This window comes from Platichthys flesus, chromosome 19 (genome assembly GCF_949316205.1).
Source record: "Platichthys flesus chromosome 19, fPlaFle2.1, whole genome shotgun sequence".
Lineage (NCBI taxonomy): Eukaryota > Metazoa > Chordata > Actinopteri > Pleuronectiformes > Pleuronectidae > Platichthys > Platichthys flesus.
This window is the reverse complement of record NC_084963.1, coordinates 6082887-6095463: the sequence shown is the minus strand read 5'-3', so window position 1 is coordinate 6095463 and position 12577 is coordinate 6082887. Positions and strand designations below refer to the sequence as shown.

General features: G+C 42.6%; 1 protein-coding gene across 5 annotated transcripts in view; it reads left to right on the top strand.

The window, feature by feature from the left end:
- The window catches only part of sfswap (splicing factor SWAP), a 41450-nt gene extending 30431 nt beyond the window's left edge, over nt 1–11019 (top strand). For 4 of the 5 annotated variants that reach the window (XM_062412478.1, XM_062412477.1, XM_062412480.1 and 1 more), the window contains 4 exons: nt 1314–1448; nt 1881–2021; nt 4888–4960; nt 10290–11019. In XM_062412478.1, the coding sequence (XP_062268462.1) occupies nt 1314–1448; nt 1881–2021; nt 4888–4960; nt 10290–10355 (415 nt within the window). In that variant the 3' untranslated portion in view covers nt 10356–11019. The remainder of the gene's footprint in view (nt 1–1313; nt 1449–1880; nt 2022–4887; nt 4961–10289) is intronic. The other variant, XM_062412479.1, reaches the window with a different exon arrangement.
- Nucleotides 11020–12577: the final 1558 nt, after the last annotated feature.

Genomic DNA, 12577 nt, shown 5'->3' with positions numbered 1-12577 from the left:
GAGGAGTTTAGAGAAATAATATCATAATTTTCTCACAGTAGTAGTTTTGTAAAGTAACCATCAATTAGTGCAACATGTAAATTTAACAGCTGGTGTTGCAAGAAAACCGAACTGAATCAAATTTTCCTCCTAAAGACTCACTCACTTCACATGTCCATGGTTGTGCTGAAAGATAAAATTCTGTTTCTTTCTGTATGTGAATCCAAGGCTTTCAATTTCCACAGACACTAAAAGAAATATAAATGTCCTACTTAAAGAAGCCAGTCTGTGATTGCTGCTGTTAAAGGTTTGAGACGTTTAATGTGACATGCTGAGAACATGATTATGAATCACCCTCTGTTTTCAATTCCACTTCAGCTGAAGATGTAGTGCATAACGCACTTCAATCATAGGAAGAACAAAATATTAATGGCAATAAATGATTCCTTCTGACCTTTCACTTGTTTCTATTTCTGCTGCTATGCTTTCTTTCCCTCTTCCTGCCCCTCGAAAAAGGGAGAGAGACGAACTAATGCACAGAAGAAATGCACAGCCTGAAGAGGAAGAAAAGAATATATGAGAAAGAACATTTAAAGAACGGTTTTAAAAGGGTCGAGAGACAGTTATTAAGCTGGAAGTGCTTTATTTTTGCTATTTACCTGTCAGACTGAATTGAACAATATCGACCAGACAGCTTTGTTTTGCCTCCACGGCACTGACTGATTTCCCTTCACTTGTTTGTCTTGGCTGGGTTTGTTTCTATAAAATAAATAGGATTTCCTTCGCTAACCCACATTTTCATGTTTTTTAAATAACATGCATGCTCTGCACATGAGCCAGTGGGAGAAATAAATTTAGCTGTGCCCTTTCTGGAAGGAAATCTGAGAACTGCGTTAATCTCTTACATAACCATTAATATTTAATACTGTTTTCTATTCAGGTTCATTTAGACAAACACTGTTTACATATGAACAGCCTGTGTGATAAAGTTATAATACAAAGTAATTCACACACTTATGGCCTAGTTGCTTAGTACTTGGACTTTCTTGTATAGTCACTTTTATATTATACAAACTAAATGTGCTCTTATAATTGCCTTAAAGTGAACTGTGCCACATTGAGGCGCTTAGATAGTCCAATTGAACTTATTCACACTTTCCTTTAATCCATGTTGGCGCTTTGGTTTCTCTTCCATACTATGTCTGTTCTCTTCTTACTCTGTTTCCCTCATCTTCTCTCCTTTTCATTTCAAATGCATCTTCCGAGGTTTGCCTCCTGTAATTGAAAGGCTTCCCGCCGTCTCACACCTCCTCTGTCTGTCCTCGTCTGGCCAGGTCCCGTTCCCACTCCCCGGGGAGAAGAGAAAAGAAGGGCAGCTCATCAGAGAGGAGACGTGAGGAGAAGGAGCGGGAGCGCCATCATCCCAGCAGCAGCAGCTCCGGCGTACCCAGGGGGCATTCGAAATCCAGGTAATGCTAACAGCAGGTGTCACCAGCATGTGATCAGAGGGGGAGTCACGGGTCGGCGCATACAGCACCAAATGTTCTTTTTTTTTACACCTGTCAAGGCAACGAGGGGCTTTGCCATTTGTCACAGTCATTAATGTTTGATGCTTTCATAATTTTTTTTCTAAACTAGTGGAAAACTGCTGTTACTATGTGTGAATTTGCCTCGGCTTTACAACATATGACAAGATACTTAAACCCAAGTGACCCCTGAAGGAAGCTGCGATGGACAGCTTCCACTTGGATGAATTTAAATCCAATCAGAGCTTTTGCTGAATACAGGAGCGCTGCCTTTAGAGCATGTCCCCTTGATACACTATGTATTGGGTAGTGTTGCAGTCTGAATAGGAAAAATTTCAACTCCTGCTTACTCTTGTCTCGCTTGGTACCTCTCAGGTCACCTTCTGAAAAGAAGAAGCGCCTCTTGTCGTCCTCGGGTCAGATGCAAACTTTGGGTTCCTCTCTCTCTCCGTATTGCTCACCTGGCAGAGTTTTATCCCCATCAGCTAGCCCCGCCTCCAGCCTGACCCACTCAAGGTAACCCCGTTTTATATTTACTTGGTGTTCATAGGTGAAGTATATAGAAGGTGATTGTCTGAATCCCCAAAACTCTTGGATTTGGTATTTCCAAGTTGATCTTTTCGAAAACAGAAACCAGACTGACTCCAATTATTATCCTCTCTGTTTAGAACTCTTGCTCTAAATATGTTCCTTCTGTTATTTTGTCCAAAAAATTATTGTAGCTTAGCCACCCTAACCAGTAACTGGAGACCTGTAAAGGTTTGGATTCCTCCATGTTTTCCACTTGCTCATGCAGCTGTATTAGCAATAAGTCCAAGCATTTGAAGAGTTTAAGAGGTTGTTTAAGATCAAACGTGTTCAGACTGGTTTAGAGTGTTTTGTGTTTTTTTTTGTCTGCTTTAACAAGAGCTGCTTGGTGCTACTACATCAGAGTGTCAGGAAACAAAGCAGCTCTGTCTTGCTCGTTATTGGATTTGGGGAAATTTACACTCCAGTAACCTCAGCCAAACACGTTACCCAAGGTAACATTCACCAAAGACATTAAGCCTTAAAGGAGAACATACCGTTTGAAAATAGAAACAGTAAGATCTAAATCTAACCTCATTCAGATCTCAAGTACAAACAAACCGTCTCATCTACAGCCCTGTAGCTTGGGATTTAGTATATAGCATCATTTTAGGACCCTTTTAAAGGTTTCTCCTTTTTATCAAATTTAATCCAGCCAAAGAGGCAGTCTAATTTATATCCATTTGTAATGTCTGCCATCAGTATAAACTGCTGCATCATCCACAAGATGTGCAGAAAACAACTGTAATTCCATCTTTGTGAATATGAAAGTGGATAAATCAAAGCTTGGGTCCTCTCAGTGGCGTCGGAGGAATTCTAAATCCAGTAAGGATGGAAGATACTTATTTTGAAGAGCCAGTGATAGATTGGCCCGGAGCCAACGTCTTTCAGCTTCAAGGTCTTAAAGCACCAACATAATCTCCTCTGGTGTCTGTGCGTCGTTGGTTTGCTACTTAAAATATATCCAAAAAAGAAACTAAGGATTTATACATCAGTGTTTGAATGGTGCTGGGCACAATGCGGAGTCACGTGGACAAAAAGAATGAAGTTATGGTTTATTCATCCCTCGCCCTCCTCTCCTGTTCGGTCCCCTGATAACACACACATCCATTGTACAAATGGAGTCTCAAGTAGAGCGGACCATTTGTAACACCAGACCATTATGAATAAAAAAAAAACACCATTCTATTTTTATGAATTCAAAAAGAAATCACTGTCATGTCGACAAACATGACAAGAAAAACGGTCCCTGGTTTACTGAAGGAAATGAGCTGTAATTAATTCTTTCACTTTCTGCTTTTTTTCTAATGTAATAGCATTTTCTTAGGAAAGGAACTTTTACTTTCCCTCTGCACCGTTATGTCCAAAGCAATTTAGGTTTTTACCTTGTCGATTCTTCCTCCCACATTATCGTGAGTCTCAGAATGTAAAAACTGAACTTGCAGTCAAAGTAAAACTGAATAGATTTTGGTGGTCAGAGTTCAAGGTCACCGACTTCACGTCTGTCCCATTATTTCCCACACGTCCATTTGCCGTTCCTCTTATTCCTCTGAGAGTCTGGAGGCACTGACTCTGGGCGAGAGGCGGGTGCAGATTCCACAGGTGCTGACACGTAAAGACAAACAACCATTCGCACTCACATTCACAGCCACAAGAGAGTTAGAGCCACCAGGTAAAATCACCACCTCTTTGAGAAACCCAGAGGAAACCGACCCAGTCACGTTAACGACATGCAAATCCCACACAAACCAGTGCTAATGACCGCAGGGACACCTGGAGCAAATTTCATCGTCCACTGGGACTCCAGGGTTTTGTGGTCAAAGGTCACTGTGACCCTGCAAAACACTTTTTTTTTCCTTAGTTCAATAATATATACACAAGCTACACATTTCACACAACTGTCTAATAGGGTTTAATATCCAAAAGGTCAAAGGCCAGCTTCATGGTCATTACTCATTGCCATGACTCAGGAACATTATGGGAGACTGTGACTTTACATCCTGAAACTTGACATTTGCCGTCTGCATGCAACAGCAATCCGATAATTCCAGGGGGGTATTTTTGCTTTTTTGTTGCTTGTATGTATTGAATTATCTTTTCCCTCAGGTGCCAGATAAGCGGAATCATTCCTGGAGATTTATTTTTGTGCGTTTTACTGTGTTAACAGAAGTTCTGCATCACCTGCGTAGGCGGCGCACAAATACACCATGTGAATGGATGTGAGCTGGTTTGTGGCAGTTTCAGGTTTTGCTGTCGACTTTCTGCAAAGAATGGAGCCACGGAAGCATCATATAATAATCCCATATTTTATTTTTACATCAAATTGACTGACATAGACGCACAAAGATATTTCCTGTGTAGGAGTGTTGCCTGAAAACTCTGCAGCATCCGTCTGTTCTCCAGTGTCCTTTCACCTGTTGTGTTCAATCAACTTGATGCTCACGCGTTTGTCTATTTTAAAAGTCCTTCGATAAATAATGAAACGTGAGATGCCGGTGAGATTAAAAGCTTTAGACGGAATCATGGAGTTGAATTTGCGGCCTGCAATTTTGGCACCTTCCGTTGTTTGTCTACCTGATTACATGCTCTGCTGCGTCTGACAGTGTTGACGTGATAGTTGTGGGTTTTTTCGTTTGTGTATTGGAGTTTTCACAGGTCAGGTTTCTCTCTTACCCCTCACTCCTTTCCCCCTCTCCCTCCTCCGCTCCCCAAGCCTGACCAGCTTCTCAGAAGACATCATGAATACTGTATGTCCTCTTCTGTTTTCATGATTGGCTTTCTGCCTCCTCTCCCTTTTTATGTCTCCTCCTCACAGGGATGGTTCTCAGGAGAAAGACAAGGCGGTGTCCTCATCCATAGTATCCTCTGTTCAGTCCAAAATAACTCAGGTACTTTCTTTGTTTTTTTAAAATCCTAGATGCGTCTGCTGTTAATCTTAACAGCCGAGCCAGTAAAAGCAGAGAGTGCTTTTCTGTTTCCACCATGCATATGGAAAGGACACGCAACAAATATCGGTTTTCAAATACATCCTCCTAAAGAACCATTTAATACATTTCATCACCTCAACAAATTCATCATCATGTTATATAGATTTGTATAAAACACTCAGACCTGAAAGTTTCTTCAGATATCAAACTTTACAACAAAAAATTAAAGTCGCATGAGTTTCTTCAACATCTCGTTCCAAATCAGTGAGCATCACTATTCAGCAGCGACCGTCTGCGTTCCTTTTTTCTTTAGGAGCTCATCCACGGGGATTTGATCCCATTCACCCACGAGAGCGTGAGCGAGGTCAACTGCTGACGAAGGTGTGCGATGAGGTCTCGCTCGCAGTCACTGTGCCGAAATTAATTCTAAAGGTGTTGAAGGGGGTTGAGGCCATGATGAAACCGGAAAGGGCCCTTCACTGACTGTTGTCATAAAGTTGGAAGGACACTTTAGTCGAAAAGTGTTTTCACGCCGATAGTTTGTTTGATGAGTTTCTAAACAGGTTTTTAGTTGTTTCCGCTTTGTTTTCACACAGAAACACTAATGCAGCAAATACTGCAAACCCCATGAGAAGGTTTTCTCTTCTTATTGTTCATATGTGTGTGGGCAGGAGCAAGAAATTAATTAAGGAAGAAAGTTCTGTTTTCTGGATACGTGTGAGAGAAACATTGCACCAAATGTTTCTTTAGTGAAAATGAATGATTGGAGATTTCATTCACTCATAACCGTGGTTGTTATCTGGGCAATATCCAAGGGATCTTGGTTGAGGGGGGTTGTACCTGATCCAACCCGATTAGAAATGAGGAATTATTCCTTTATATTCCAGTATTTCTGTATGTTTTAGCCTTTAAGAATTTCAAAAAGGTTATTCCAGTATCTCTAACCTGGGGTAGACATGTGTAGTATTGCTAGACTCTCAGCAAAGACCCAGAATAACAATTTGAACCTTTCTCGGTGGAAAAATCCTCATTAAATAAACACCGTAAACGCAGTTGCCCTTTAAGATTACATTGAAGCCACCAGCTGCTATGACGCAGCTGGTGGAGACGATCCATTGAGCCGATTCCAGTTTTTGTAATTACTTTACTCTCCCACATTCACAAACATGGGGCCCAGGTTGAGAAACACCACATAAAAAAGTGTTTCTCCCTTAATAGAAACATAGATATCAGAACCAAACAATGAGAAACGGCTCCAGATCAAAAGTACACAAAAGCGTTCAAGCCTGTCCACATACTTATGTCCTTTTTATCGTGCATTATAATGTAATGACCGGGTTCTACAAATGTGACAGTTGAAATGAAGCTAAGTGGTATGTTGAACACCATGTTCCCCATTTGCCTCACAACGCCTGGAATAATGTGTCTGAATAAATAATACACACTCATTAGTCTCACTGTAACCTCACACACACCTCACCAATGAAGTCTGACCCGCGGTGCACGCTCTCCCCGTCTGCATCTGCAATGTCCAATTTATCACTGCTTTCACAAATGCACCACGATCACATGCATGCACACGCACACACGTTCTGTGAGGAGAAGCTGCAGAACGACTAGAAAAAGGCTAAAACACCGAATGGATTTAAGGGAGAGAGAAAACACTGGATCATTAGAGTCTTAAAAACCTGCTTGTCTTTTATTTGTCGTTGTTGGTGTTTGTGCCGAAGGCTGTCAATACTGATCCGAGCTGCAAGTCAATGCTCCAGCAGATGAAAATCACAAACTCCTTTTTCTTAATTCTATTTTTTTAACTGCTGTGGAAACACGGAGAAAACATTTCCGTCAAATGTTCAAACTCAATTGACGGAATTACCTTTTAATCAGTTGGAAGTAGAAAGACATTTCCCGACTTAAAATTCTCCATTAGAGTATTTGATCAAATATTCCGAAATATCTGAGCTCTTCATTTCCAGTGATGCAATATTTTCGCTGCTATCGATTCTAATGCAACCAGTCTGCAACTACATGCGGGTGTAGATCCCAGTGTGTCGGTGTACACAGCAAATGTGACTTCAGTAATATTCTTCAATTAAATACTTTATAAACATGTAGTGTAAAAGAGCGTTTAGAATTACAACAAAAAAACACCAAGACGCCGAATGTAGAGAGGCTGCAGTGAATCCAAGAAGCTAATGGAGGTGAACAGAGTGTGAACGCAGGATCTGGATCATAGTTCTTTCTCTTTCTCATTATCGTTCACAAACAAACAAACAAACAAACAAGCTCTCTTCCTCTCCCACCCTCGTCTCGACCAAACAAAAGCAGCCCCCCCCCCAAAAAAAACACAGTGTTCGCCCTCCGACGCAACACTCCCACAGCTTCACTACCACTAACTTCTTATGCCCCATCTGTGATGTTTTACAAACACATCTTGAATAATTCAGCACATCCTCATCTGCCTAATGGTCTCCTCTTTCCTGAGGGTGCTCGGTCGCTTCTTGCCTCTTCCCGTCTCTTATTTTCCTAATGTTTGTCTTTGTTTTTCCGTCTTCTGTCTCCTCTCCTTCTCCGCCGTGTGTTTGATGTGGCGTGCTCTACCTAGTGCTCTTTGAGAGGAGCTCTTAGACCTGTTACCGGGCTAAAAAGAGAACATTCGAGGAGAACTTATCCGACGCGAGAGTGAGTGAATGTGCGAGTTGCAGACGGAGAGAAGGCTCCAGGTGTTGTGTAGCTCACTCCTAACAGTGTAGTGAAGTGTAATCCTGTGAAGTCGAGTGTGGGGATGTTTGCAACTAGCAGCGAGTGTGTGAAATGTCCTCCCAAGTGTGCGATGCAGTTTGCTTTTGAACTGGTTAGGAACTCCTGTAATTTTAGCCTGGGATGAGACAGTGTAAGTGTTGGAGGAAGTGGGGGTGGAAACTGCACAAATTACTCATGAGGTTAATTGCGTTTCCTTCTCGGGCCATCACTGGTGCCTGGGTCTCCATGATAAGCCCTTCCTAGTTTTTATCTAAAGTTTCCTACGCTGCTACACAAGTTTTTAAATTGCACGACTACCAGCGTGTCATCTTCTAAGTGACACCGCTGCTCAATTTGAAAACCCAAAAGCTGCCAGTGAGTGAAGCTGCCGAGGAGAAGCAGGTGGACTTCCTGTTGCATTGTGGGCTTTTCATATCCAGCGCTCAGTTTGTTCATGTCTGTGACAGAGTTGGTCATTTCAAATAAGTAGAACAGCTCTCGGTGGAGAGCGCTCCTCCTCCGCTAGGGCCCAGCACTCCAATTAAATGTAATCAAACCTGATGGCTAACACAACAATGCAGATAATGAAATCTTAATCTCCATTGTGGGAGAATGGTACGTTGATGAAAAGACAAACCAAATTAAATCACATTATCTCAGCGAAGCATTGTTGGTGGCTTAAGCTTCGAAGCCTTGTTTTCACAATATAATGGCTGGAAAACCCTACTCCCCAATGAAACCTTATTTAAATCTGCTGGAGACAGATTTATATTTGGATTGGCACCAAATTGCACAAATGTATAGACGGCAGCCCCATAAATATGCATGATTCTTCTCTTATCAAGTTCCATGCATTATTTTCTGGGATACATGTAAGTAACGTCCAAAAAATTGCTTTCAATGTGAGAATAGAGTGAAAAACAAATCCTGGATCCATTTCCGCTCCTGCTAACAAACAAACCAATGGACACGCATCTGATTAAAGTATTTACTCTGTCTCTGATTGTTGCAGAGTAAGTAGTTTCTTTTTAAATCTAAACTTAATTTAATGTTTTACAGAGGGTTGAATGATATAAAGAATATTTAGTTTTACATCCTTGGTGTTTTTGAACTCTGTAAATGAGCTTCACCCTCTTTCAGATTCATGGTGTCACCCCCGCTGGCTTCCCTCTGTGTGAGACAGCTGTAACGTAATTCTGGATGTAATTCTTTGCTGCTCTTTCATTCGCCACTCGGTCCTAACAAGAATTCAGCTGTTCTTTGAGCTTTTGTCCACTGAGTTGATGATAATTTGGAGGATGGTCTGTCACAGTATGTGTCTGTGTTTTCAGTAATAACAATGGTTTGAGAGGGAAACCGCCTCTGAGTGATTTGATGTGACAGCCCCCTTCAGTCTCTGATTACAGCTGTTAATTTGTCTCATCTGTCAGTGAAGCTCAAGGGTGAATATTTGTCCATGCGTGTTTGGGTCACTCTTGGGAGGCAAATGAATTCTTCCCATTCAGCAGTGTAAGCGTTCGCCCCCTGCTCAGCAAGAAATCTACATTTCTACCTCAAGAGAGAGGGAGAGGAAAGTGAAAACCTTAATCTGCACTTAATACATTTCAAAACAGCTTTCATTTGAATGACAGAAGACAAACTTACACTAATATCATACAGTCCTACTCGTTGGTTCTGTAAGTGGAAAGGAAGTGGTCTGAAATGTGTCAACTGGAACGGCAACACTGGTGGAACAAATATCCTAACCTGCATCTGCACCGACATACATTTAATGGTTTAATCCCAGTCCCCCATCCCTCCAACCAATTCAGGATGAGATTGTTTTTTGGGGAGCGCAGACCCCGGCCAAGGCTAATGCTCCATCTCGCCGTGTTAGTTTCTTCCAAACACTTTGTCTCTGTTCAGTAGTTTTTGCGTAAAGATCCTTCAGGAGTCAACACATCAGCAGCTCAAACAAAGAGCCGGCAGCTGAATAGTGAAGTGCACATTGGGGAGTTGATTCCAATCGGAAGCAGCATTACCAAAGGTTCTCTGACACGACAGAGAGTAATTAGACTTAATCATAACAGAAATGTTTATTAGTTGCGGCGCAGCAATACACTCGGAATAATAACAGCAGAGAGTGAACCACATCACTATCATTTGTTATTCCAATAAATAACAATAAGATCGAAGGTTTTTCCCTCGATAATTTCCACCCGACTTTTTCCTGGCTGTGCTTTTATTGCTTTTTTAAACGAAGTATAAATAGATGATTTTGAGTTGAACCAGGACTCAGAGAACCATCTTCAGCTTCTGCAGGATTTAGAGCCAACAGCACATACTGATGTAAACAGCCCTCAGGGCCTCATCAGGTTGGCAGCCGCTCTCCTTCCCCAGCCGGTGGTGGTGTTTTACCCTCAGGCGCTCGACAACGTGCCGGTGTTATCGGTTCTTAACACCCACGTTCCTCACACCCGTGGTCCTCCAAATCCAGAGCGCTTGTATTCTACTCTGAGTTCATTTGAAGTCACACATTCCTACAACTTGTTTTCTCCTCTGTTTTCAGGATCTCATGGCCAAAGTGAGAGCCATGCTGGCCACCTCCAAGACCTTCCAAGCCCCCAATTCCTAAAGAGGACACGGCTTCCTATTCGACAAGGCCACCCTCGGCCAATCAGCGAGCGGCGTTCTCCGGCTTCTTGGGAGATTAACGTGATCTGGATCCGTCCCCACTGTGTTCCTGGATTCATAATTTAATCTTGATTTGAGCACCGACAGATTCGGGCTGGGCTGTGTCTTCTTCTGCGGCGTCGCTCGAGCGAAGGAGCTCGTCCAGGTGAAACATCTGGTTCATCTGCCGGGAGATCACGTCAACAGAACTTTGAGGGGAGGCTTCAATATTACTAATGTTATTTTGCATCCCGTTTGAAGACGCTTCTCCTTCCTCCCACGTGCTGACAGACATTCTTTGCAGCATTAGCTAAAGCTGCTGGAGGTCTGTACTCTCTCCTTCTATGAAGGGCTGCGTTGTTTTGATCACTTCATTTCCATCCGCCCTCATCTGCTATTCTCCTCGCTGCCGTCTTCCCTCTTATTCTCCTCCCCCAGCTGTCATCTCTCTCCAGCACCTCACCCGTCTAACTCCGAGAAGCTGTTTTAAATTTTTATTCTGCCCCTCAAACTGTCTAGTACGTGGCCTTCTATTTTTGTTCCTGGTTTGTACCGTAATGAATTTATTGCAGAGCTACTTTCTAATGCAAACGGTAAATAAAGTTTCAAACGTGATTTACCCCGTGGCTCCGTCTCCTTGTTTCCTTCTTCACCTTGATGGACTCCTCTGCGTCGTAATGCTCAAATCCCCCCCCCCTCCGCACTCCTTCTCCTCACTCTCCTTCACTGATAAGAAATTATGTTTACTGGCCCCAAACCTTCACCTCCATGGACGGCGCCAAGTTGAGTGTCCCAGCCGATAAACCTGACAAATCTAACATTTGATCTGCCCGATATCCTGAAGGTGTCCACCGACGCTGCCTGAGCCGGTGCCTGCAACTCGGCACAGGCAAACCGGGGGAACAGTTTCCTGCTCGATTGACCTCAGGCAGACAACGAGCTCATAAAAGATGACATGTTCTGAAAGATAACACTTTTTAAGCCGTACAGGGCCTTGAAGGAATCAATAAAATGCCCAAATCAATTAGAAATAAACAGGCAACCGATGAAAGACACTAAAGGAGGTGAAATATGTTTTTCGGTGGATAGAGCCTCGGTAACACAGTCCTGTCTGTGCTCTCGACCAATCACAAGTCAGTGTCACCTGTCAATCATGATAATTCACCTTGTCTTTAAAGCATCAAATAATTCAAACTAAACATACTGTGAAAACTTGCACTTGAACAAACATCTGTGGAATAAGCATCACCTAAGAGACAATCCTTGAGGTAAATGTATGTGTTTTAGTTTGGTCCGTGTCCCTTCCACTAACATGGAGGAGACGGGGTTCACGACCCACGCTGCAGCCAGACATCAGACACTAATCTCCATGTTAACCTGACTCCACCCGTCAGCCTCCTGCAGCGAGAGGTTCACACCGAGCTCAACCGTCTCCTCTCCCCTCTTCACTGTGAGATATTCCACCGTAGCTCTTTGCCCTCCGCCTTTAACGGAACCATTAGAGCGTCTCCTGCTGCTCCGCCGACCTGGAGACCTCGTTGGCACCTCCTCCTCTGCAGCTGTAGTAAATCCTGCCTCCCTCCACCGTCTGGGAAACTCGACCAGATTAGATACCGACAAAATAAAGAAGTGCTCTGAGCCTCGGGCCATGGGATCGCTGAATATCTCTTCCCTCCTCACTAACGTCAGCAGCTGACACACTCGCGCTGTTTGCAACTGATGTTATTTTTTATTTATACAATATATTTCTTGAATATATTGAGGTTTTGTAATTATTATTCTAATACGCATTTATACAGCAGCAAACAAAACCTGGGCTTTCTGTATCAAATCCCTCTAAACACAATCAATGAATTAATACAAATAATAATCAACTTTATCTATATTGTACCAACAAACTGATTTATAATTTGCTTTATATGTTAAAAATGTATAATTTAAGAAAGAACTAAAAGCTGTGTAGCGATCACATTAGAGCAGAAATGTTCGAATAAAACGTTTATATGATTATATATGTTTTGTCCAACATTAAGTGAGTTTTGGGAAAAAAAGAAAAACATGAAACACCTGCAGTCAAACCCCCCCCCCCCCCCCACGAGCTGTTTGTCAGCACCAATGGAGCCAGGTCAACAAAATAACTTCAGCTAATAACATTATCTCCATTTCGCCTGCAGCAGGTTTCTC